General features: G+C 46.4%; 2 protein-coding genes across 11 annotated transcripts in view; one reads left to right on the forward strand and one right to left on the reverse strand.

Annotated features, from left to right (window-relative positions):
• PDSS1 (decaprenyl diphosphate synthase subunit 1) overlaps window positions 1-23,716 on the reverse strand; it is a 40,209-nt gene extending 16,493 nt beyond the window's left edge. For 4 of the 5 annotated variants that reach the window (XR_011466437.1, XR_011466436.1, XM_070380941.1 and 1 more), the window contains exons 1-6: window positions 23,558-23,716; window positions 17,148-17,212; window positions 15,933-16,053; window positions 12,943-13,073; window positions 2,464-2,605; window positions 31-142 (exon numbers count right to left, since the gene is read on the reverse strand). Coding sequence is in view for 3 of the 5 variants with exons in the window: in XM_070380941.1 (XP_070237042.1) it covers window positions 31-142; window positions 2,464-2,605; window positions 12,943-13,073; window positions 15,933-16,053; window positions 17,148-17,212; window positions 23,558-23,716 (730 nt within the window). In the remaining 2 variants the exon portion in view is untranslated. Of the gene's footprint in view, window positions 1-30; window positions 143-2,463; window positions 2,606-12,942; window positions 13,074-15,932; window positions 16,054-17,147; window positions 17,213-17,971; window positions 18,120-23,557 lie in introns of those variants that run through there. The other variant, XM_070380942.1, reaches the window with a different exon arrangement.
• A 15-nt stretch (window positions 23,717-23,731) lies between these two features.
• LOC102285665 (protein adenylyltransferase SelO) overlaps window positions 23,732-25,312 on the forward strand; it is a 33,020-nt gene continuing 31,439 nt past the window's right edge. For 4 of the 6 annotated variants that reach the window (XM_070380933.1, XM_070380936.1, XM_070380935.1 and 1 more), the window contains exon 1: window positions 23,732-24,362. In XM_070380933.1, the coding sequence (XP_070237034.1) occupies window positions 24,056-24,362 (307 nt within the window). In that variant the 5' untranslated portion in view covers window positions 23,732-24,055. The remainder of the gene's footprint in view (window positions 24,363-25,312) is intronic. The other 2 variants (XM_070380934.1, XM_070380937.1) reach the window with 2 other exon arrangements.

The following is a 25,312-nucleotide window of genomic DNA, read 5'->3' on the forward strand; positions in this document are numbered from 1 at the left end:
AATAAAGAAGAAAAGTCAGAATTAACCTACCACGCACCAAATCTTCAATCACTTGGGTTAAAATAGATATAACAGTTGTATTTCCAATTCGTGCCAGAGCTATTGATGCTGCAGAAAGAATTAAGTCACCAGCAAGGACAGCCTAGAAAAGAAGAAAAACCTTCAGAGAAAAGTGTCCGAGCACTGGAGCCAACAATGAAGTTTCTCAGGAGAGAAGTCCAGAATGGGAGGGAGAGAGGGCTCATCCTGGGTCTCCGTTTTTCCTCTTCCTCAGCGGGATTATTTTACACGTTTGGGACCCTGTTTGAAATCTCTTGGCTCTCAGAGATTACCCAGTCTGTCTCTCCAGTTGAGAGCTGAAGAAACGAACGCCTGGAGATGGGAAGTGCCTGACGCCCTGGCTTCATCCTTGGCCACCACAAAATGCATCCCACTGCCTTCATTTAGTTCTGGACCATTCGTTCTCCCATCACACCGTGTGGCTACACCTCTGCACTTACTGTTTCTTCTGCTCAAAAAGCCCCTCCCCTTCACCTGGTGCCTCGTGTGCAGGGTTAGCTCAGGCGGTACCTGCAGGAGGTCCACTGAGACCCCTTGGTCTGACCTGTGAGCACAGCGCCCCTCCGGCACTGCTCTCTTCCCACTTTTTTCCTATTTGCCAAACCCCTAAGGACACAGATTGTGAATCACCCAGCTAGTACTTGGCACACACCATGGCCCCACGCGTGCTTTGCTCAATGAAACCTAAACCAAGGAACCCTGGCTCCAAGTTCAAAGCTCTTAGTACACTATTACACGGCCTATCATTCCAGAACAAGACATTTTTTCACTGAACATGCATGGATACTTTTTCAATCTTCTTTAGATGATGAGTTAAATGTTTGCACTGTTTGCCATTAATTATAAACCATATGATTGGATTATATGCAATAATCAAGTATACTAATTTGCATACTTAAAGGATATGCATAAGTGTTAAAGAGTAGTTATAAATGATAGAGTTCATGGAAATTTTAATCCCTAGAATATGCAACATAACCACATTTTCAGTCTTTATTCCACACAGCACGTGGGACCTAAGTTCCTCAACTAGGGATTGAACCCATGCCCCCTGCAGTGGAAGCGTGGAGTCTTAACTGCTGGACCACCAGAGAAGTTCCAAGTTTTTACTGTCTATTAGTCCTCCGGCATTTAAAAATTAGTGATGTTCAGTTTGTTTACCAACTAAACATCATTTTATACAACATACACTGTATGAGGTACCCTGACATAACTGTAAATGCACACTGATAAAGTCACTGTACACATCGTGACTTACAGGCTCACAACATCCACCTCCACCCCACAGCTCGAGCAGCTGAAGGCTCAGGGTCTCCCAGCTCCTGCCTCTTTCCTCTCGGCCCTGGGGATCCCTGCGGCCAAAAGGGAAGTGAAGCTGCCAGACTGGGGATGGCTGGGATGAGGGGTGAAAGCAAAGCGGCGCTAGAGACACAGGCAGGGAAACCAGGGCTCACGGAGGCAGTACTGTGTGGATGGACCTTTACTGGTAACACGCGGTCTTGTCTGAGGGCCAGGGAAGGGGAGGTGGCTCCGGGCAGGGCGGACCAGCCACGCAGCTGAGAGAGGCAGTGAGGGTCGAAACACGGTCTCCCGTTTGCACCCAGGAGGCCCCCAACAGCAGAGGCACTCACGAGAGGGGCCAGGCAGGAGAAAACGCCAACTTGTTCACTTAGCCTCCTCTGCCCAAGCGCTCAAGTGGCCCTGAAAATGGACACAGCAAACTGCAGGCCACGTCACAGGACACAAAACCCTTTCATCTAAAATTGGCGATAAGAGGCTTACAATTCAAACTGTGGACTTGATTATACAACAGAATTGTGTATACTACAGCAAAACTGGCATGCAAACATAGTAATTAAGGCATTATTTCTTCTTTGAATACGACTGGCAAACAGGTGGGAACCAGGTACTACAGACATGTGAGGGATGGGAAGGAATGGAGAGGGAATACGTGTGTGTGTGTGTGTGTGTGTGTGTGTGTGTGTGTGTGTGTGCGTGCTTGGGTATTTATACTTTTTTTTTTAGTTTTATTTACTTGCCCTGACACTCTCACATGTGGTGGTTAAGGAATTCAGGTGAATTTGAGTAATCTGAGCCCGAGTAAAAGGTGTGACTCCTCATAAGAGACACTTTTTGGATAACTACAAATATGCTTTCCTTAACCGAATTCTATGTAAAACTGTGATTAAATAGAAATAGTAAGTTTATCTTTCTATGGTATTATCTACAATCAAACATCTATATATAGATGAAAGCTATATACAAGAAACTATTTTGAAAGCTAGAAGACCACATTTGATGAAACACATTTTCATCATTTGAGACAAATCTGAAAAATAAATGCAATCCAAAGAGTGTGGCATTTAATATGAAAGATGAAAAAACCCAAAAAGCTGCACGTACCTTCTTTTCACCCCAGATCTTATTAACGGTGTGTTTTCCTCTCCGAGAACTTGCATCATCAATGATATCGTCATGCACCAGACTGGCAGTATGGATCATTTCTGCAATTAAGGCAATGGCACGCTGGCTTGCTTGCACATTTCTAGTTAACAGAAAGCAATGCTTTTTAACAGAGATGCCGCCTAATAACCTTCTCAGCAATCATCTTGTGAAAAGTGGACATTGGATCTAGGATAAAGAATTTTATTTCTCTGAAAGAAACTGTATAAAAACTTCGGCTTCCCTACACAGCCAATGCTATCATTTGGAGAACATTTAAAAACACAGGAGATACTGTGAATCAAGATTATGCTTTCGGGACACCACATTAAGAAGTAAAATTTGTATAATGAACAACAAAAGGAGGATAAATAGCTTATAAGTCTGGGCACTGGACTGATAACAATTGTCTTTATGTCTTGTAACAGCGGTCTTGGTCAGTTGATCAAGTTTACAATTAGATTACAACTAAATTTCAGAAATTGATGGGGAAGATAGGCGAAAAGCAACCTAGAGAATCGTGTGTTAAAGAACCACCAATCACTATTCAAACCTTTTTATACCATCTTACACATTTAGTATGGAGAAGGAAATGGCAACCCACTCCAGTATTCTTGCCTGGAGAATCCCATGGACAGAGGAGCCTGGCGGGCTACATTCCATGCGGTTGCAAGAGTCGGACACGACTTAGTGACTAAATCACCACCACCACATGTTTAGCACTAAGACCTCCATAACCAAGATAGCTGGAATTCATAATTCCACTTGGCTACTGACACTGGTTATCAATATGAATTGATAATTCATTCATACTGGAGTATGAGTTCCAATTCATGTTTAACCTGTGCATTTGAAATTTAAACTTTCATTTCCCATATTTAACAGAAAATACAGGAAAAGCACTCCAAGAAGATACATGGATGTGAGTTCTACAGCTAGAAGAGGACTTCAATTTCTTTTTAATCATGATTATTATCACCATAATCTTCTAGGGAAATTTAAAAAAACCGAATTTTGAGAAAATCAAACTGGGAAAATAACCAACTGAATTTTCTGAACCTAAAAACAGAAGCCTGGATCAAACACATGCTAACCAAATGTTTCACTTATTCCTCTAGCTTACTTTTCAAATATCACGTTCTCTCAGGAGAAAAGTGAAGGGGATCCTGAAATGTGATGTTTTCTTTAAAAATCTAACCTGAAAATCTACAAAAGCCAGTGCTCCTTCTAATGCCTCAGTTCTAGCAGAAAGCCATGAAAAATGATGTACAGCTACAGTACAGATGCTAGAATTTAACTACTGAATCAGCCTGAAGACTATCTTCCCATTTTGCCTTATATATAATTTTAAAATATAGTACTTTGCCAGCAACTCTTACCTAAGATTTTTAGAACTAAACCTCAGAACCTTCCAGCTGCTTTTAGCTTGGAAACAAACTGTCAAGTGCGGCTTATTATTTATTAATGTCACACTTATAACTGTTCTAAATACTTCTGGATCACAGCCTCTTTCATAGTAGGGAGGGACAAATGATCTGTTAAGACCACTTTAGTGAGTGAGAAAATGGAGCTTCAAAGGGCTTCCAGGAGCTTGCTCCAAATTTCTCAGTGAGACACTCACAGACCCTACAGGAAGAAGCTTGGACCTTAAATATTTTCCAGGTACATTTACTGGATCCTATCTTTTTTTGAGTTGAATGCACAAAAAAAGATGTACACTTTTACGGTCATTTTTTAAATAGACTATTTTTTTAGAACACTTTCTCAATGAATTTCAGTCTGATGAAATATGTACTTGCTATTGGTTAATAGCAGAGTCACCTTCAGGCAACTGGGAGAGTCATCCAGCCTCCCTCGGGCGCCACTGCCATTATCGCAGCAGCAGGCGGGGCCCTGCCGAGAAGCTGCAGCAAAGTGGCAGTGCTCACTGAGACACTGGGGTGGCTTTTGTTTTGTAATTTTTAAATACTTAAAAACAAAGATTTCTTGAAATATTTTGAAATTTCATAGACTCTTCATGTATGTAAAAATGCCATTTTGCATGCCTAAATTGACGAAACCAGGATTCTTGCTTAGAACATTCTGTGGCATCATGACACAGCCCCTATGTAGGATGAGCCTCACATTTTCGACGCTTCCTCATTTTATCTGATATACTTTTTCCTGCACACGTAGGCTTTCGCGTGTGTGAGATTCTATCTGGAAAATGCTGCCACTGCATACCCAAGCACAGCATAATAGTCTGGAAGTCAAATTTACAGATTCCGGAAACGACTCACACTGTGTGAAGACGAAATCTTACAAGTACTGAACCGAATCATACCTTCAAAAAAATGGGCACCGTTTCTACTTCCCGCTGTGAAAGAGCGGCCACACTTTCCCAGCTCCTGAGAGAGGTGCTAGGAAAACCTGCCAGGCGAGACAGCAGGAGAAAGGAGGCCCTGAACCTCAGAAAGCAGAGGCTCTTGTACCCTGCACTCCACACCTGCAAGAGCGAGCGATGACTCAGCCAGCCCCTCACCACCATCAGGGTCCCCTCACCAGACTCTAAATATTCACCTGCAAGAGCGAGCGATGACTCAGCCAGCCCCTCACCACCATCAGGGTCCCCTCACCAGACTCTAAATATTCACCTGCAAGAGCGAGCGATGACTCAGCCAGCCCCTCACCACCATCAGGGTCCCCTCACCAGACTCTAAATATTCACCTGCAAGAGCGAGCGATGACTCAGCCAGCCCCTCACCACCATCAGGGTCCCCTCACCAGACTCTAAATATTAGAATGAAGAATTAGAAGCACAGATGGGATAGATGGAATAATGACCTCTCCACGTACGCTTCGCCAAGCTGACATATGACTGAAATAAAACACTTTTTCCTCCCATTCATGCTGATATATAACGCCAAGTCTTTAAATGACAAGCAAACCCTGAGAGTGAGGTTGTCTCCAAAAAGAAAATCAAACTTTGTCAATGGATTACCCTGACTTGCAACAAATGAGGAGGCAGATAAATTTAAATAGTAAATGCGGTTTTCACTTTAACAGGGATAGTGGCACATCTATTCCTAAAACTACAGGGACTGTATGAAGACCAGAGAGTTCTCAGGTGGGTTACAGGAGGCTCTACTTCTAAATAGTACACTATGTTCTGTTTATCTCTTCTGGCAATTCTAAAGAGAAGCGTTTCACTTTGCTTGTTAGCACTAGCTTACTATTCCTTAAATCTCATCTCTGGCCCACCTCGTCAAAAACCAATTGTCTTGAAAATGCAGACTGAAAGTTCCTCAGACACAGCAATTGGGATCTCTCATGATGGGGCTCAGGAACTGGGATTCTGAAGTGGCAGACCCACTGAGTCTGACGCAGAGAGTCAGGGAAATGCTGATCTGTGAGTGGGGGGCATTCACCTGCCTTACCGCAAGCCCCAAAACGAAGCGGCTCCTAAGGAATTTGACAGAAGCGTGGTCTCTGCTGCCTCCCTGTGGCCAAGCCTCTAAACTGCAGGCATGAGAAGTCTCTCCAGCCTGAAAGGCAACCTGAACTCGGCGGCTCAGTTCAAGCAAGGTCTTGTGCCAACTTCTCTCCAAGTGTCTTCACAGCTTGCGGGCAGGCAGTGCCCCCTGCTCTGAAGGGCGCAGTCACAGGAGGGTGACCTCTCCTCTGACACTTCATGTCATCTCGAGTTTTAAAGGATAAGAATGGACACGATCAGTTTGGTACTGAAGAAATTCTCTATTTAAAAGGCAACAAAGTCTCTGTCTCTAAAGTTCTTCAGGATGTGAACTGTTATCTGATGAAAGTATATATAGCCACGTTTTCAGTACACTGAACAATATATCCGCACAGACGCACTTTAGAGTCTCTTATCTGCCACTGAGCCGGGTGGGCCCGCAACGAGCGACACGTGGACAGCGTCCCGCTTTCCTGCTGGGCCTGCGCTGCCAGTCCTGGCGCATCCCGAAGAGGCACCTCCAGAGGGAGGGAGCAGCCCGCCAGGCACACTCCCCGCACGGACAGGACACGATGCGAACAACAGCATTTGTGCTAGTTTCCTGGGCTCTGAGACAGGTCACCACAAACGTGCTGGTTTAAATGGACAGAAATTCTCCCACCGTTCTGGAGACCACAAGTCCAGAAACAGTTCCCGTGAACTGGAACCAAGGTGTTGGCAAGGCCAGGCTCCCTGGAGGGCCTCAAGGGCAGGGTCCTCTCCTCACTCCTTCCAGTTCTCCTGGCTGCTGGTGACCTTTGCTTGTGGCCACAAGCTGGAAGGCGCCCCTGCAAGCCCCTCCATTTCGTCTTCACATGCCCTTCTCCTGTGTGAGGCGATCTCCTCTGCCCCACTCTTTAGGGCTACCAGTGACTGCATTTAGGGCACGTCCGAAAACCCGGGATGATGCCTCCATTCCACAATCCTAGCTGAAAGCACACCCGCAAAGACCGTTTTCCTGCCACAAAATGCAGCACTTTATAGGTCCCAAGGCTTAGGACGTGGGTGCCTTTTGTGGAGCCATTTTTCAGCTTAACACAGTGCCTGCTTTCGCCAGCCTCTTCTGTTGATGCTCAAATGTTTCCTTTTCAGTGATCTCATTCCTAAAATTACTTGATTTTGCTGCTTCTGTCTAAAAGCTTGTTTTTCCACATTACTGATACAACCTTGAAGTGTCTCCCCATCTGCAGCGGCACTCAGGGTGCAGGCTGAACTTGGGGTGAGGGGGCCATGGAAGGGTTCCTCACCATCTCTCACTCGCCGCATCTCATCCTCTACCCCAGTCTCTTGGCCTTGGTCTCTGGCCCTGCAATCTGCTCTTTCGCTGTACTCCTCACTGGCACAATGGGGACACTACCGGCATGAACGTCAGAGGTGCCCTCCATCGCAGGGACAGCAGAGGTGCCTGCGAGCTCTGACTCGCTTTGCAGGTCACTGTCCTTGGTCACTGGCCACTCACCTCTGAAAACTCAAACAAGCACACCAGACTAGTATCAAGACTGTCTTTCTTTGAAGGGAATGGCAGTTTTAAACTTAACCCTACAGTCATGAATCCATTAACAGTTTTAATATCAGGAGAAAAGAACTGACATCCAAGGGCAGCAGCTCTTGAATATTTCAGATCTCCAGATAAAAATAGATGCCTGCAAAGCTGCCTTGTAAATGATGCAGGACTCACGCTATTGGCTGTTTTCTTGCCTCTGAAGCACTGCATTTAGAATCCTTAGACATGTGGAGAGTGACCCCCATGGTGATATCTCAGACCTGCAGTTGTCCAGGATGGCTTTCTCCACAGGACCCACGGTGACATCGAATGATGCAGTGCTGGGGTTTTGCAAATGGATCCAGCTGATGAAGGTGCAGAAGGTGATTCCTTCAGTGATGGACTCAGCCTCCCCTGGGGGCCAGGAGCCTGAAGAGCGAGCCCTACAGTCGTCCTGATCTCAGTGATGTTCCTTTCGGTTGGAGCTTGACCTCACCCATGAAGTGGACAAGCCTCTGGTTACTAAAGCCTTCTCTACCTCAGTAGGTGTCCTCTGTTACAGACTTTACTTGTAGATCCATGTTAATAATGAGTATGGACACATGAAAAGTGCCATCTCCTGGCTTAAAGACAAAAACATTTCCTAGGGCACCAAACTTCCTAACCCACAAACAGCCACGGCAGTACCTGGCTCAATGATTCACAACACATTCTAGACCAGGAATGGGTCTAGAATCTTTAGCGGCCTGACCCTAGAAATCATTCAAGTGAGCTGGTGCTCTTATGACTATTTTGTTACAGCTTTCCTACAGTAAGCTTTTGTAATTTCCTTTGCTGTCATGAGGATCATAAGTTACTTCCAATGAATTTAAGACTTTTTCACATTTGGAAGCTTGACCTGTTAACTAATGTGAAGACTGCGTTATTTAAACACACACACACACACACACACACACACATCATCCGATCTGTTCTATCTAATCAAATGTCTGGCTTTGCAAAGTGCAATAATAGGATTCAGGGGCACTTGACTGCCTGTACAGTCGCGATCAATAGATCTGTGCCCAGTGTAACTGCAGTAGGCCTGTTATCTCACTGGTCCTGATACCCACTCTCCAGGGCTGCAAGATTTCCACGAGAAACAGGTGGTGTCAACACCAATGGTAAGAACAGGTACCTTTAAGGAGGTCTCTAAACAGGACAGGTTTGGCTCACTGGAGAAGAGACACTAATCGTGCTATGGTCGGTAAGCAGAGCATTTCACAGAAATCTTCTTTCTTACAGAGCTCGTTTTTCAACTGGATTCTCTGATAAAGTGAGCTCTGACTTACAGGTAGCTAGCTGGGTTTTACTGAACCCTTCTGAGGGCATGGTGCTCCAGGAAGCAGACTCTCAGGTTCGGAGCACAGGATGTCTGCTCAGGACCCCTGGGATGAACACGTGAGGCGGGGAGGGGTTTCTGCGAGGCAGGCCTGTCCGAAGCTGCTGCCATTTCACCGTGTGTCGTGGCGCTAGAATGGCCCTTCATCTACCAGTCCCTGCATGTGGACGGGCTCAGGTGAGAGGACTCTCGGCTGCCGGCACAGCCCTCGAGGAGCCCAAGAAGCAAAGGCTTTCCTCCAGCAACACGGGTTCAGCAGTGTGGCCAGAAGGTCCTTCATTTAAGGCGGGCTCTGGGCACAGGGCTCGGAATCCACCACAACTCTGTGTTCTGGACTCTCAAGTCTCATTATCTGCTATGTGCATTCTACTTTACCTGGCCAGGTGCTGTGGTTACCAGGATACACAGAAGAAACCTGAAGATTAAGTCTTAAGCCTCTGGGGCCATATCACCCTTTGACAATATAAGCCATGTATGCCTTTCCCTTAGAAAAGGCAGAGGGACCAGAGATCAAATTGCCAACATCTGCTGGATCAGAAAAAGCAAAACAGTTCCAGAAAAACATCTACTTCTGCTTTACTGACTACGCCAAAGCCTTTGACTGTGTGGATCACAACAAACGGTGGAAAATTCTTCAAGAGATGGGAATACCAGACCACCTGACCTGCCTGAGAAATCTGTATGCAGGTCAAGAAGCAATAGTTAGAACCAGACTTGGAACAGACTGGTTCCAAATCGGGAAAGGAGTACGTCAAGGAGAACGTCACCCTGTTTAACTTATATGCAGAGTACATCATGTGAAATGCTGGGTTGGTTGAAGCACAAGTTGGAATCCAGACTGGAGGCAGAAATATCAATAACCTCAGATATGCAGATGACACCACCCTATGGCAGAAAGTGAAGAACTAAAGAGCCCCTTTATGAAAGTGAAAGAGGAGAGTGAAAAAGCTGGCTTGATACTCAACATTCAAAAAATGAATATCATGGCATCCGATCCTATCACTTCATGGCAATAGACAGGGAAACAGTGGAAACAGTGACAGACTTTATTTTCTTGGGCTCCAAAATCACTGCAGATGGTGACTGCACCTATGAAATGAAAAGACGCTTGCTCCTTGGAAGAAAAGTTATGGCCAACCTAGACAGCACATTAAAAAGTAAAGACATTACTTTGCCGACAAAGGTCCGTCTAGTCAAAGCTATGGTTTTTCCAGTAGTCATGTATGGATGTGAGAACTGGACCATAAAGAAAGCTGAACACTGAAGAATTGATGTTTTTGAACTGTGGTGTTGGAGAAGACTCTTGAGAGTTCCTTGGACTGCAAGAAGATCAAACCAGTCTATCCTAAAGGAAATCAGTTCTAAATATACTTTGGAAGGACTGACGCTGAAGCTGAGGCTCCAATACTTGGGCCACCTGACGTGAAGAACTGATTCCTTGGAAAAGACCCTGATGCTGGGAAAGACTGAAGGCAGGAGGAGAAGGGGACAACAGAGGATGAGATGGTTGGATGGCATCACCGACTCTATGGACATGAGTTTGAGGAGGCTCCGGGAGTTAGTGATGGACACGGAGGCCTGGCATGCTGCAGTCCATGAGGTCACAAAGAGTCGGACACAACTGAGCAACTGAGCTGAACTGATACCATTCCCTAGAAAAATGAAAAGGTACGAACAATTTTGCATACGATTCCAAGGGGCTCACAGACTCCCCAACAACTTCCACAGACCTCAGGTTAAGAATTCCCAATAATCTAGTAGGGAACATATAATGGACAAGGAAAAAAATAAAGCAACAGAAGGTAGTTTTCCCCCTATTTCTTACGGTTTCTGTTCTGTTTTCTAAAGTCCCCTCCAGGATTACCCTTAACTTATTTAATACACAGAAGCAGGAGGAAAATGTCTGACACTCAACTTCAACTGTCAAATGATGAAGCAATCCTGACAACACTGACAAGGAGGTAGTTGAAGAGGGGAACAGGTTCTGGGGCCTCTGCTGCAAACAGGCCCGTGGGGCCCCTCCTGGGATCGTCAGTCACCTTCGCTCACACTGTTCTCATAAACCTCTTACAGCAAAAGCACAGATGGCCCCTGCTCTCCAGAAGCTCTCCCCCTGCTCCCAACCCGCTCCTATAAGTGGGAAGACACCCGGTCCATTAAGTGCCTGATCCACAAGGGTCCTTAGGCAGTGAGTATTCCCAAGAAGTTGGGGCTCAGAGAGTAATCGTGCTAGGCTACTGTGCCAAGAATGACACCAGTCATGAGGCACCTCTCAATGCTGGACACAGCTCTGTGCTGAGTCTTCAGTCAGCCCTGCTCCCACCACGAGAAGAATGAAGCTGGAGCCAGGACATCCCCAGGGAAGGCAGAATGGAACTTACTTTTTAAACCAGCAATGCCTTTTCTGTATCATAGTCTCCTATTTATTCCTGCAAACCAACAATTTCTATAGTTTCAATGACATCAACTGAAGGCTCTGACAATGGGGATAACAGCTGACAGGATTTAAAGCAAGCAACGCAGAATATTTTCCTTCCCATGTCATCTCTGAGGGTGATGAGCTGTACCAGGTGTTAAATCTGAGGAATTAAAGATATAAACACTATCTCTACACCAGAGGTTCTCAGCCAGGGATAATTCTACTCCTCAGGGGACACCTGGCAATGTCTGGAGACATTTTTTGGTTGTCATCGACTGGGGAAGGGGTACCACTGGCATCTACTGGATGGAGGCCAGGAATAGCTGCCAAAAGCCCTACAAGACCCAGAATAGTCCCCATAGCAAGGGACTACCTGGCTCCCAAAGTCAGCAGAGGCAAGGTTGAGGAACCCAGTTCCAGACCTCATGAGAGGTATTTCAAGTTTGGTTCAGAGGGAGTATTTCTGCTGCTCTGCCTTCTAGGTGAAGTGGTCCTGATGATGGGCAAACAGCCACCCCCAGAGACCCCACTGTTTGTCCAGACTCTCCTGTGAGCACTTAGAAAGTCTCAGGGCAAACGGGAGGCACAGCGTCGTGCCCTGGAGCTGACACAGAGGGCACAAGCAGCTGAGCATGTGCCAGGAAGCGACACCTGACGCCCACTCTTACAACGTCCTTACATTTGGTGCTGGCAAAGCTTTGCTGCTGTTGTTCAGGTGCCAAGTCTTGCTCGACTCTTCGCGACGCTATGGACTGCATCATGCCAGGCCTCCCTGTCCCTCACCATCTCCCAAAGTTTGCCCAAGTTCACGTCCACTGAACTTGGACAAAGTCTGCGTGATAACATCCAACCACCCATGGTCCGTCACCCTCTTCTCCTGCCTTCGGTCTTTCCCAGTATGGCAAACCCGAGGCCCTCCCTAAGGGCTACATCTTTTCTTGAGCTATCTACAGATAAAAGGGAGGAGAATGCAAACATTCAACACCAGGAAGACGTGCCAGCACAGTATGGTCCACTGCAGTGTCCGTCAGTAGACTGCCTGATGTAAAAATAAACACAGTGAAGAGACTCCAGTAACATGGCAGAGTTTTAAGAATAGTGGCAATGGGTAAGTCCTCTGTCGTTTCAACGTTTCTTTTAAAGTTAAAACATGGCAGTTGTTTTAATAGTTGAAAATTTTACATATATTTGCAACACAGAAGTTGAGGACCAAAAGTCAAAATGCCTTCTTTTAAGAAAAATTTTCTTTGGCATGTTTCTGAAGGCCACAGGAAGTCCGGGCCTGCAGGGGGTGTGGTGGCCAGAATCTGGGCCTAACTCATGACTTCATAAGCATCAACCTTCGGAATAATGGCCCCGTGTGTACGACAGTTACAAGTAGGCATACGTGCTGGCATTCTTTACTTCTGCATGAGAAAACTCAATGTAGCTTTGAAAATTCTTTCTAAAATGTTTATTTGCTGCTGAAGTTGCTCTCCCGTGGATATTAAAAAGCGTGGAAAAGGAAGATGCCCAGACTAGACTCCAGGGTGACCTTGGGAACACAAAGCTGGAAATTACTCACCACAAAGTAAGTTCGCAGACACAAGTACCAAGAAAGTAAACAGTAACCTTGGGAAGGAAGGTTTGCCGAATAGAAAACAGAGGAGAGAACGTAAGTAACTCACCGGGCGTTATTGTGATGAATGTTACAGGCTCGGGCCATTAGCACCACAATAATTGGTCGAAAGGCTTTTCCTTTTCCATCAAAATGGTATTCAGACATTTCCCTGAGTTCTGCTGTAGATATGAAGAGCTCCTGAAACAAAGTTTCTCTGCATCAACAGGGTGGCATAACTACACAAAACATCAGTGGAATTTCTTTCACACAGCTTTGATTTTAGCGCATTCATTTCAACGGGGAAATCCAACACTTGGTAGGAAGAGGTGCCGACACCATGTGGCCACAAAGCTGGCTCCTGCGGCTGGGCCTCAGGCAGCGCCTGGCCGCCCCCGCCAGGGGCCTAAGTGCTGGGTGGGCCTGCCGCTGGCGGAGACCCTGCGCGACCGCGGAGGAGGGGGATCGCCAGATGGCTGGTGACAGCTGGAGAGGGAGGGAAACAGGGCTGCTTGCAGCCTGGAGGGTGGAGGCAGGAGGACAAAGAGGCGGGGTGCAGGGGAAGCAGAAGGTGGGGGGGGGGTGGCAGACGAGATGAGAAGAGAGAAGGGCAGCGTCAGCGTCTGGCTTAGGTGTTTCTCAGCCACACAAGCCAAAGGTTCACAGGGAAAGTGTACCACACGCTATGCATGATTGCAAGGAGCTTACGATGGCATTAGGGAAGCAAAATTTTTTAAAATATGAAATATTCAGTGAGTGATACGGTGGCAACTTGAACAATGGCCGTATGTTAAATGCATTAAGGGTCAAAGAATGGAGAGATCAGTGTGGACAAGGAAATTTGAGCAGTTCACGGAGGAGACAAGCTATGCCTGGCGAACAGAAGCTCAGGAGGATTTTGCTTCCTGAAGAGGAGGGAGAGCTGTCCTGGGGATGGGCACTTGTGTGTCCTGTCTCTCTCAGGGACTTGCTGGGAAGAATCAGAGCTTGTGTCCCAGGAGCAACAGACGGGCCCAGCAGCCCTTCACAGGGCTCAAGCGCACACGATCCAGCAGGCCCGGCACTCCCCCGTCGGTGCCAAGGACGATAAAAAACGCAGAGGTTTCAGAGATAAATGGGACAGCCTCTCGTCTACACGGAGCTCAGAGTCTAGGCAGGGGAAGGGAAACAGGACTGCAGTGTAGTGTGGCAGGGTGAGGACTCCTGTCCTGGAGCTGAGAGCTGCTGCCTGGGAGCACACAGGAGGCACCTCTGGCTCAGGCTGAGGCAAGAGCCGGGGCAGTGGGGTGACAGAAACCCAGGGCTGGAGAATGAAGGCCAGATTCCGAGGAGGGACTTCCCTGAGGGTCCAGTGGATAAGAACCTGCCTGCCAATGCAAGGACACCGGTTTGATCCCTGGTCCGAGAAGATCCCACATGCCTCGGAGCAACAAAGCCTGAAAACCACAGCTACTGGATCCTGTGCACCTAGCACCCGGGCTCTGCAAGAGAAATCACCACAAAGAGTAGCCTGGGCACTACAGCTAGAGAGGAGCCCCTCTGCTTGCCGCAACGAGAGAAAAACTCTCGTGCAGCAACAAAGATCCCACACAACCAAAAATAAATAAAAACAACTTTCAGGAGAGAGAGAGAGAGATGAGATGAGGAGGGTATGGAGGAGAAGGAGAGTGCCAAGTTGAGGATCCTCCCCAAGGTCCTGGGTGATAACTTTGCATCAACAGGATAAACAAGAGAAAAAACAATTTGTAGGAAAAAGCGGAGCTTCAGATCTGCCAGTGTGAAACAGCGATGGACACTCCATAGAGCTGCCCAGGGAGCAGGCAAGAGTTTAGGAGAGAACATTCAGTCTGGGCCAGAGCCAGTACATGGGAGTCTTTAGCACGGAAACGGGGAAACTGAAGACAGAGCAAGAAGAGGAGCAAACAACCCCAGGGAACAGCTGGAGGGGACGGAGAGGGGCCCAGGAAGCCGACTGAAGCATGGCCTGAGAAACACAAGGGCAGTGCAGAAGCCAAGGGCTGGGCTTCGCGGAAGGGCTGTGGGCAACAGGGTCCAATGTTCAGAGGGTCTGGAAGATTCAAGCCAGCAGTGCCTGTCGGATTTAGTAGAAGGGGGCAAAGGCAGTTTCAGGTGAGAGGCTGATAGGAAGGCAAAGGGCGGTGGTGGAGCCGTGATGAGGGGGCAGAACAGAGAGAGAGAGGCTGGCAATACTGGAGCGGAACCGGGAAGACAGAGGGTGAGGGGATGGTCCTTTAAATGATGAACAGGAAGAAGCTGGAGCATCTGAAATGGATCCAGAGGAGAATCAAGAGGGCAAGTCTGCAGACCTTCACGGAGAACAGGGAATTGGGGGAGAAGAACCTAGGGCCCCAGGGGGGAGGCAAAGGGCGTGGGACTTAACCAGACACAGGGCCAACGCTGGAGGAGGCAGGCACTGCAACGGCCGGGGCAGGCGTTCAGGAAGCTCCTCCTCCACAGCTTCTGCATGGCTCCTCGGACAGGAAGTGCTGGTGCCATGCGGACAGCAGAGTGGGGCGGGGGCTGGCGGGGGAAAATGCAGAACCTTGAAAGGGGAAGGAAGCTGACCAGGGGAACATGAGCATCTTGGGCAGCAGAGGAGAATCCACGTGAGGCTGGGGGCCACTGAAAATTTGGGCAACAGAATGCCTGATGAAGAAAGTCCTGTAGGGGGCATCCCAGCACTGATATTCAGAACTGGAGACGAGGACAGTGGCAGGAGGCACTGGAGGCTTCAGAGCCGCACCAGGCCCAGTGCAGGGGGCCGATCTGGGGGGAAGAGTCAGAGGACTCTGTGCACATGCACTTGTGGCTGGAACCTTCTCTTTTTTCAGTTTCCCATTCCTGCCATCGCCCGCCTCCGGGCGGTGACTTGTATCGCATCTTCCACACTGCCCCATACTCACGGCTCAAGAAACATTTAAAACCAGACATTTGGGAATCAGGTCTGCAATGGCATGGCACACATGGGAAAACCTGCACTGTTTTTTCATAATTCAAAGAAATCAACCTAACTTCACAGTATCGTCAAAAATCTCTTACCTTCCTGATGTCCTCATAGAGACCTTTCAAGTCTCTCCAGCCAATCTTAAAAGGGTCGGTGTACTTCTCACCGCTCAGTGTTTCACTGAAGCAGCAAGCTACTGGCGTCGTGTGATGGAACCTAAGCAGAAATGCACACAATGGAAGACTGGGCACTGTTTTACCGAGTTACTTCATTTTAAAGTAAGAATTACACAGACCTGGAGGATGGCAAATTGAAGCCTAGACACTTGCTGGGAATTAAGCATGAATGCAAAAAGGTAATTATAATTTCAAAGATCATATAAAATTCTGATCCTGCTCAACACTACACCAATTTTCATAACCAGGACCTAGGGAGCCACAAAATGAAAAGAAATATAAACCATGTTCACTGTGTTCTGACTTTAAAATTTTTTTTAAAGGTCGGATTTTTTTTTTTTTTTTTTGGCTATGCTCGGTCTTCAGTTGCTGTGAGGGCTTTTCTCCAGGTGCAATGTATCAGGTTGGCAGTGCAGTGGCCTCTCTACCTGCAGAGCATGAGCTCTAGGGTGCACGGGCTCAGCAGCTGCAGCACAAAGGCTCACTGGTTTCCGCTTCTGGGCTCTAGAGCGCGGGCTCAGAACTTGTGGTGCATGGCTTAGTTGCTCTGAGGCGTATGGGATCTTCCCCAATCAGGGATCGAATCAGGCGGATTCTTTACCCTGAGCTACCAGAGAAGTCCAAGTTTAAATTTTATTATACAGTTGGGCCTCTCTGTCTATGGGTTCCACATCTCTGGATTCAAACCACCTCATTTTGAAAATATATATGTGTGTGTGTATATTTAATTCCAGAAAGTTTCAAAAAGCAAAATTTGAATTTACCATGCTTAGGCAACTATTTGGCTAGCATTTATATTAGGTATTATAATCATCTAAAAATGACAAAGTATAAGGGATGATGTGTGTAGGTTATATGCAAATATTATGCCATTTTATATAAAGGACTTGAGCATCCCTAATTTTGGTATCTGAGGTGAGAGTACCCTAGAACCAATGTCCCCTCCCCCGCCCCCACCAATGGACGACTGTTTTTTTTTTTTAAGAAGACCAAGATCACACAAAGCAGGTATTATGGCACTTAAATAGCACAGTCAATTTCCTGAATTGAATAGCCCACCGCAATTTAGAATAGACATTTACCGGCAATATATATAACTAATAATTTTAGCTGCAATATGGATAATAAACTTACCGTGATACACCATACATATTTCGAAAGGCAGATGTTAAACTCTTCATAAGATTACAATAGGACATCTATAAAATAAAATATTAAGAAACTTCTAAAAGAATATTCATGAAAAACTTTTATAACACTACATAAGAATTCCCATAATTTATAAAAAATAGTAATCTTTTATCTTTTACAGTCAGCAAAAACAAGACTGGGAGCTGACTGTGGCTCAGATCATGAACTCCTTATTGCCAAATTCAGACTTAAATTGAAGAGAGTAGAGACAACCACTAGACCATTCAGGTATGACCTAAATCAAATCCCTTATGATTATACAGTGGAATTGAGAAATAGATTTAAGGGACTAGATCTGAAAGAGTGCCTGATGAACTATGGACTGAGGTTCATGACATTGTACAGGAGACAGGGATCAAGACCATCCCCATGGAAAAGAAATGCAAAAAAGCAAAATGACTATCTGGGGAGGCCTTACAAATAGCTGTGAAAAGAGGAGAAGCGAAAAGCAAAGGAGAAAAGGAAAGATATAAACATCTGAATGCAGAGTTCCAAAGAATAGCAAGGAGAGATAAGAAAACCTTCCTCAGCGATCAGTGTAAAGAAACAGAGGAAAACAACAGAATGGGTTAAAGACTAGAGATCTCTTCAAGAAAATTAGAGATACCAAGGGAATATTTCATGCAAAGATGGGCTCGATAAAGGACAGAAATGGTATGGACCTAAAAGAAGCAGAAGATATTAAGAAGAGGTGGCAAGAATACACAGAAGAACTGTACAAAAAAGATCTTCACAACCCAGATAATCATGATGGTGTGATCACTCACCTAGAGCCAGACATCCCGGAATGTGAAGTCAAGTGGGCCTTAGGAAGCATCACTACGAACAAAGCTAGTAGAGGTGATGGCATTCCAGTTGAGCTATTTCAAATCCTGAAAGATGATGCTGTGAAAGTGCTGCACTCAATATGCCAGCAAATTTGGAAAACTCAGCAGTGGCCACAGGACTGGAAAAGGTCCGTTTTCATTCCAATCCCAAAGAAAGGCAATGCCAAAGAATGCTCAAACTGCTGCACAATTGCACTCATCTCACATGCTAGTAAAGTAATGCTCAAAATTCTCCAAGCCAGGCTTCAGCAATACATGAACCGTGAACTTCCAGATGTTCAACTGGTTTTAGAAAAGGCAGAGGAACCAGAGATCAAATTGCCAACATCCACTGGATCATCGAAAAAGCAAGACGGTTCCAGAAAAACACCTATTTCTGCTTTGTTGACTATGCCAAAGCCTTTAACTGTGTGGATCACAATAAACTGTGGAAAATTCTGTAAGAGATGGGAATACCAGACCACCTGACCTGCCTCTTGAGAAATTTGTATGCAGGTCAGGAAGCAACAGTTAGAACTGGACATAGAACAACAGACTGGTTCCAAATAGGAAAAGGAGTACGTCAAGGCTGTATATTGTCACCCTGCTTATTTAACTTCTACGCAGAGTACATCATGAGAAACGCTGGGCTGGAAGAAGCACAAGCTGGAATCAAGATTGCTGGGAGAAATATCAATAACCTCATTTATGCAGATGACACCACCCTTATGGCAGAAAGTGAAGAGGAACTAAAAAGCCTCTTGATGAAAATGAAAGAAGAGAGTGAAAAAGTTGGCTTAAAGCTCAACATTCAGAAAACAAAGATCATGGCATCTGGTCCCATCACTTCATGGGAAATAGATGGGGAAACAGTGGAAACAGTGGAAACAGTGTCAGACTTTTTTTGGGGGGGGGCTCCAAAATCTCTGCAGATGGTGACTTCAGCCATGAAATTAAAAGACTCTTACTCCTTGGAAGTTATGACCAACCTAGATAGCATATTCAAAAGCAGAGACATTACTTGGCCAACAAAGGTCTGTCTAGTCAAGGCTATGGTTTTTCCTGTGGTCATGTATGGATGTGAGAGGTGGACTGTGAAGAAAGCTGAGCGCCGAAGAATTGATGCTTTTGAACTGTGGTGTTGGAGAAGACTCCTGAGAGTCCCTTGGACTGCAAAGAGATCCAACCAGTCCATTCTAAAGGAGATCAGCCCTGGGATTTCTTTGGAAGGAATGATGCTAAAGCTGAAACTCCAGTACTTTGGCCACCTCATGCAAAGAGTTGACTCATTGGAAAAGACTCTGATGCTGGGAGGGTTTGGGGGCAGGAGGAGAAGGGAACAGAGGATGAGATGGCTGGATGGCATCACTGACTCGAAGGACGTGAGTCTGAGTGAACTCCGGGAGTTGGTGATGGACAGGGAGGCTTGGCATGCTGCAATTCATGGGGTCGCAAAGAGTCGGACACGACTGAGTGACTGAACTGAACTGACTGAACTAATCTTTTAGTTGTCCATTTAGAGACTGCAACCAGAGAAAATGGTAAGAAAGTTTCCCTTCCATATTACAAAAGCAGTATCTGTCATTACAGAAAATATAAATATGAAAAAAAGCAGGAAATAGAAAACATCTATTATCTATGCCTTCCCCCAAAGACTGCTCCACATTTATACCTATCTTTCCAGATCTGAAATTCCCTTCCATTTAACTAACACTGGACAGAGAGTAGTAAGGATTAGTGTGGCTTACACTCTTAAAATCTTAAATTGGTTTAAGACAATAATCAAGATCCCCAAAGCACCTGCCCAGACAGTGAAAGAGGATTTCAGTGTTAAGAAATTTAGTTACACAAACACTGCCTGTGTCAAGCCACTGTTCCTGAATATACTTGGAAATGGTACTTCTTGAAAAGTAGTATTAACAAACAAGCTCAGCAGCACACTTTGATAATATTAACTTAATCAGAGATCAAGAACAACAGAAGATGGCCTCTAGAAGACTCAGAGGTTGTGGTGACAATTGCTGTGCACTATTATGGGTCAGGAAATGTGACAGGCCCTGGTGACCCAGAGATACAGCAGGCAAACTTGAAGAATTCAGGGACACAGGCATTTCAAAAACTACTAATCTGATGTAGGAAGGCCTCTTATAGGATATTTAAAGAAAACATTTTCACCAAGGACAGATTTAGCACTAGCAAAAAGAAAACGAATCCACTGTATTGGTCTTACAACCAAGACTTTACAATAAAGTTCTACAGTGTGGGCTTGACTCTGACAACTACGTGTTATACAGCCAGGGAACTTGAAATTCAGAAAAGTCTGAAAAACTGATCATACAGATATGTTTACAACACATCGATAGAGAAAAGCACCTACAGAAGAGTGTGCACTATGTGATTCCACTAAAAATTTGTATAACTATACAAATAAAATCCCGGGTTTGGAATCACATAAGGGGGGTATTAAAAATGGTTGTTTTGAAATAAATCAGATCATGGGAGTTTTTCTGCTTTTTGTTTTTAATTCATATTTTCTGAATTTTCTCTAGTGAACACATACTGCTTTAGATGTATTAAAATGACAATAGGGACTTCCTTGGTGGACAAGTAGGGGAGAATCCACCTTGCAATGCAGGGTACATGGGTTCAATCCCTCATCAGGGAACCAGGATCCAACATGCCTTGAAGCAAGGCATCCTTCCTATGCTGAAAGGAAGGATCCCATGTGTTGCAACTAAGACCCAAGGCAGTCAAATAAATAATTTTTTAAATGGCCCACTATTAAAAAAATAAAATAAAATGACAATAAATGCTGACTTTGCCTGGCAGGTAGTGGCCGAAGAAGGTGGCCCAGAGTTGTATCTTCTCCATGGCATTACATATCCATTAATGACGTCCCAGGCATTACAATGTCCTAAAGAAAAAAACTGACAATCCTCCTTTGAATTCAACCTAACGTGACACTTAACCTACTTCTTCAGCCTTCACACATAAATAATTCACATGAATTTAGTATTTATTATAATACTTATTCAATTTGAAATCTAAGCTCTAAGTGCAGTGAAGAGTTAAAATTACACAGCTAGCATAGACGGCTCTTAATTACTGGGCAACATGTAGCTTGTTTAAAGGTTAGAGGGTGGGTCTTGGCTCAAATCCCAACATTTCCTAGTAGTTATCTTGAGACAGCTTTCTGATAAAATGTATGCCAAAGATGCTGGGACTAATTGAGCGATTACAGGTAAAGCTCTGGGCTGTGAAGATTTACAGGATGTATTCAGCCAAGCTATCTTCTGCTTTAGAAGTATCTTGGGGTGAAGTTTTTTGAAGTGAGGTTAGAGATACACAGAAGAGCTGTATTCAAAGGGTGTTGTGGAACCAGGGCCACCTAGGGGCCACGACTAGTGCGAACATCAACCATCTCCCAAATCTGATTTTCTATCTTCCATCTCATACTCTCCCCTGAAGTTCAACTTGCCTCCCACGAAGCTACTTTAAAAAAAGAGAGAGAGAGAGAAAATGCTGAGTAAGAATCAAGACATACCGACTAGTGATTTGGCACAATCGGACACAGCCTGGTTTCTGTACTATCACAAGATACATGAACACTCTCAGTGAAGAGGTCGAGAGAACGTACAAACATCAGTAAGAGTGGAGCTTTGCTGGGAGAGCCGGGCGTGGCTTTACTGTTGCTGCTCTTTGTCCCCAAGGACCATGAGGCCCTATGAGACTTGAACTAGCCAAAACACACTCTCTCCTAAGGCAGACACCAGAAGGCTCCCGTATTAATTTACAGTGAAAAATACCACTGACACAGAAATCAGAAATATACGGGATTGGGTTTCCCTGCTGGCTGAGAGTTAAAGAATTTGCCTGCCAATGCAGGAGACACGAGTTGGATCCCTGGTCCCAAAAGATCCCACATGCTGGAGAGCAACAAAGCCTGTGTGCTACAATTATTGAGCCTGTGCTCTACAGCCTGGGAGACCAACTACCGAGCCCACGTGGCACAATTACTGACACCTTCACGCCCTAGAGCCCGCGCTCCGCAACTAGAGAAGCCAGTGCACTGCAACTGGAGAGTGGCCCTGCTCGCTGCAGTTAGAGAAAAGCCCACGCAGCAAGACCCAACACAGCCAATAAATAAATAAAATTAATAAAAGAGAGAGAGATACGGTACTGGGATTATCAGCAAAGCTCCTCCAACAATTCTCTCCAGGAAAGCACCCTTTATGTACCTAAGATAATTGCTTAACAGGCATGGGTTTTTTTTAAAAACCGGAGCGGCAAAGAAGAATCAATGTCATCAGTGGTGGGTGCATCCCTCTCTGCAAATCACATCCTCATTTGCAGTACTAGGAATATCTGAAGCCTGGCTAGGACAGCACCTACACGGATCCCACAGTCTCTCTATTCCCCATATTCTCTCTTTACTGTCTCTTCTGTAGACCAGCCCAACTGCCTTTCTCTCTTCAAGTGTCTGTTCTGAGTAAGTTGTGATTTATGTACCCATATGTATCCAAAAGCAGACACTTAGAAATGCTACATATTTCATACTGGGAAATGGTATTTGATGGGTACACGGAAGTGTACCAAATCTGAGAAGAAAGCCCTAAATTCAAATAAACTTTTTAAAAAAAATGAGTTTTGCATATGAGAGGCAAACACATAACAATAGCTATGTGACGGGAGACGTCTCCAAAAGACAGCGAGCCCATCGATCTTGCGTGGTTATACTATCCAATATGAGCTTAGCCTACAGCAAGTTAATCACTAGAGTGCAGAAAAGGATTCACAGAGCCACAGAAACTTGTCAATACACAGGAGCTAAACTGACCACAAAGGGAGAAAGAGATGGAGTCCAAAGGCAGCAGGAGAGAACACCAAAGTTTAGTACTCAGATTCTGACTCTACTTCAAGAAGTCAGACTTAAACATCAAGGTTTCTCCACTTCTGCGGCATCCTTGGGCCTCTTCTTCCAGCCCGTCCAGTTAGTTGTGCCCTCCCTCCGAAACAACTACCGCACAACCGATCTCCGGTTCACTCTGAGCATCATCCCTGCGTTCTCCACGAGACCTATTCCTAGGCTACCCCGGCCCTCCGCATGTCTGAGCGCTCAGAGCACCTTTTGCCCTGAAATCCCAATTAAGTTCGGTTGCCCCCGAAGCCTTGACTGTTAACTCGAAAGGAAACACCTGCAGGCGCTCTCCACGCGTTACACAGACTCCAGGAGAAAACTGGGCTACACCTGCGCTGCCCAGGATCCGGCTCCTCGTCGTCCCTTCCTGACACCCAAGATGCTCCCCGGTCCCAGGACATCGCTCTACAGACCAGCGTGGGGCACCGTTAATTCAGGCGGCCGCCAGGCGCCCAACCCTCGGCTCGGTCCCATCCTCGGAGCTCCGCCAGCCCAGGGTGGCATCCCAGCGCGGCCCCACGGTCCCCGCCCGTCGCGCGTGCAGCTTGCTCCCCATTCATTCCGCGGCGCCGCTGTCATTGGCGCCGTGACCTCTGAGTCCGGCCGCGGCGTGCGCTCCCCAGCCTCACCTGCGCGCGGGCGACGGCGACAGTGGCAGCGGCGGCGACGGCGGCAGCCCGCGGCGCATACAGTGCCGCGCGGCCGGCGGAGTTGGGCCCGGGGCTCCGCGCCGCCGGCCTCCAAGAGCAGCCGCGCCGCCACCGCCACGGCCACCAGCACGAGGCCATGGTCCGAGTCTGAAAGTCGCGGCAGGGGGGCGGCTCCGCCTCTGGCCCGGCGGCCCCGCCTCCCGGGACCCGGAGCCGGAAGTCCGGAACCGGAAGAGCTTGGCGTCGCACGCCCCGCCTTTTCGCTCTCCTGATGGAGGACCTTCTAGCTGGAGAGCTGGAGGGACGGCCACAAAGGTTACTTTGCGACGGCTGGACCCTTCGTACCTCCGCCGGCCGCTGGGCCGGGAGAAGCCAGCGGGATCTTCCTCCCGGGAAGCGGCCTCTCCCGATCCAGCTCGTGCCTCCGGCAGTCACCGCCACAATCTACCCCTGGCGGAAACCAGCTGTCACCTGGAAATGCTACGGGGCGCCCGACGAACAGTCCTTAACTTTCCTTCTCCGTTTTTAGGCGAAAATTGGACGCAGAGGATCAAGTTCCCGTTTTGCTGCCTAATTTGGAGGCTCCACTTTCCGCCGCTGCTTCTCTTGGGCGTCACCTGCCACGCCGTTGTCGGCTCCTTATGGCGACCTAGCCTTCAGGGAAATGCCAACCTTTTGCACCTTTCCAGAAACAGGTCAAACCCCGAGCAGGGCTATTGTGAAAGAGGAGCTAGATTAGTCTCGTCTCTCGACTTCTGGACTCTCTCCTCTGAAAACCTCATAGGTATATCGTGGTCTAGTTTGGCGGTCTTGCTCACATCTGGATGTGTGAGCCCCGCGCGTGGGTGTACTGAGCTGTGTGGAGTTATTTCCTATTTGATAATGTTGAAGCTACTTGTAAACAGCCCAGGGGATACTGGAGAGTGGACAAGACTAATACCGAGAAGGGTTAGAAAGTCCTTTCCTTAATCCTATATCCACATCTATTCTTGTCATGGTACTAACAGGGCGTCTTTGGACTGTAGACCTCCAGGTTCTTCTGTCCATGGAATTCTCCAGGCAAGAATACTGGAGTGGGTAGCCATTCTCGTCTCCTGAGGATCTTCCCCACCCAGGGATCGAACCCAGGTCTCCCGCATAGGCAGATTCTTTACCGTCTGAGCCTTTATAACAGAAGTTGTGATACAATTAATCATTCAACACAAGCACATAAACGCACAAAGCTGATCAGACAGTGTAAGCATCAGGGATACAGAAATGGAAACTTGCTCTGTCCTCCTCAAAAAGAAACAAAAAATAACTCTCCTATGAGGAAGTAGACGAGCAAGCAGACAACTGTGATTCTCTGATATTTTTTTCTTATTCTTCTTACCCATGCATTTTGCACTTAAAAAAACGTAAGTACCCAAATAGCTGAGCACAGTATTTTTAGATTTATCTTCAAAGTGTTTCTTCAACTGAATAAAAGAATAAAAAAAAAATTTTAATGTCCATTTAATCCAGGTGTTCTCCCACTCCAATCTTGAAAATTATGTAAGAGATGTGTCAGGTGCTTTAGATTAAGGTTGTTACTATGTACCTGGTGGCTTATCTTGACCTAGGTTTACATATTAAGAAATAACCAACAGGTAGAATTTGCCAAAATAGAGTTGCAGTAAACCCTTGAACTTGTAACAATCCTGTGACATCAAATAGGGACAAAAAATAGCCCTTTTTTTCTAGATAGGGAGACAG

Source organism: Bos mutus, chromosome 13, assembly GCF_027580195.1.
Source record: "Bos mutus isolate GX-2022 chromosome 13, NWIPB_WYAK_1.1, whole genome shotgun sequence".
NCBI classification, from domain to species: domain Eukaryota; kingdom Metazoa; phylum Chordata; class Mammalia; order Artiodactyla; family Bovidae; genus Bos; species Bos mutus.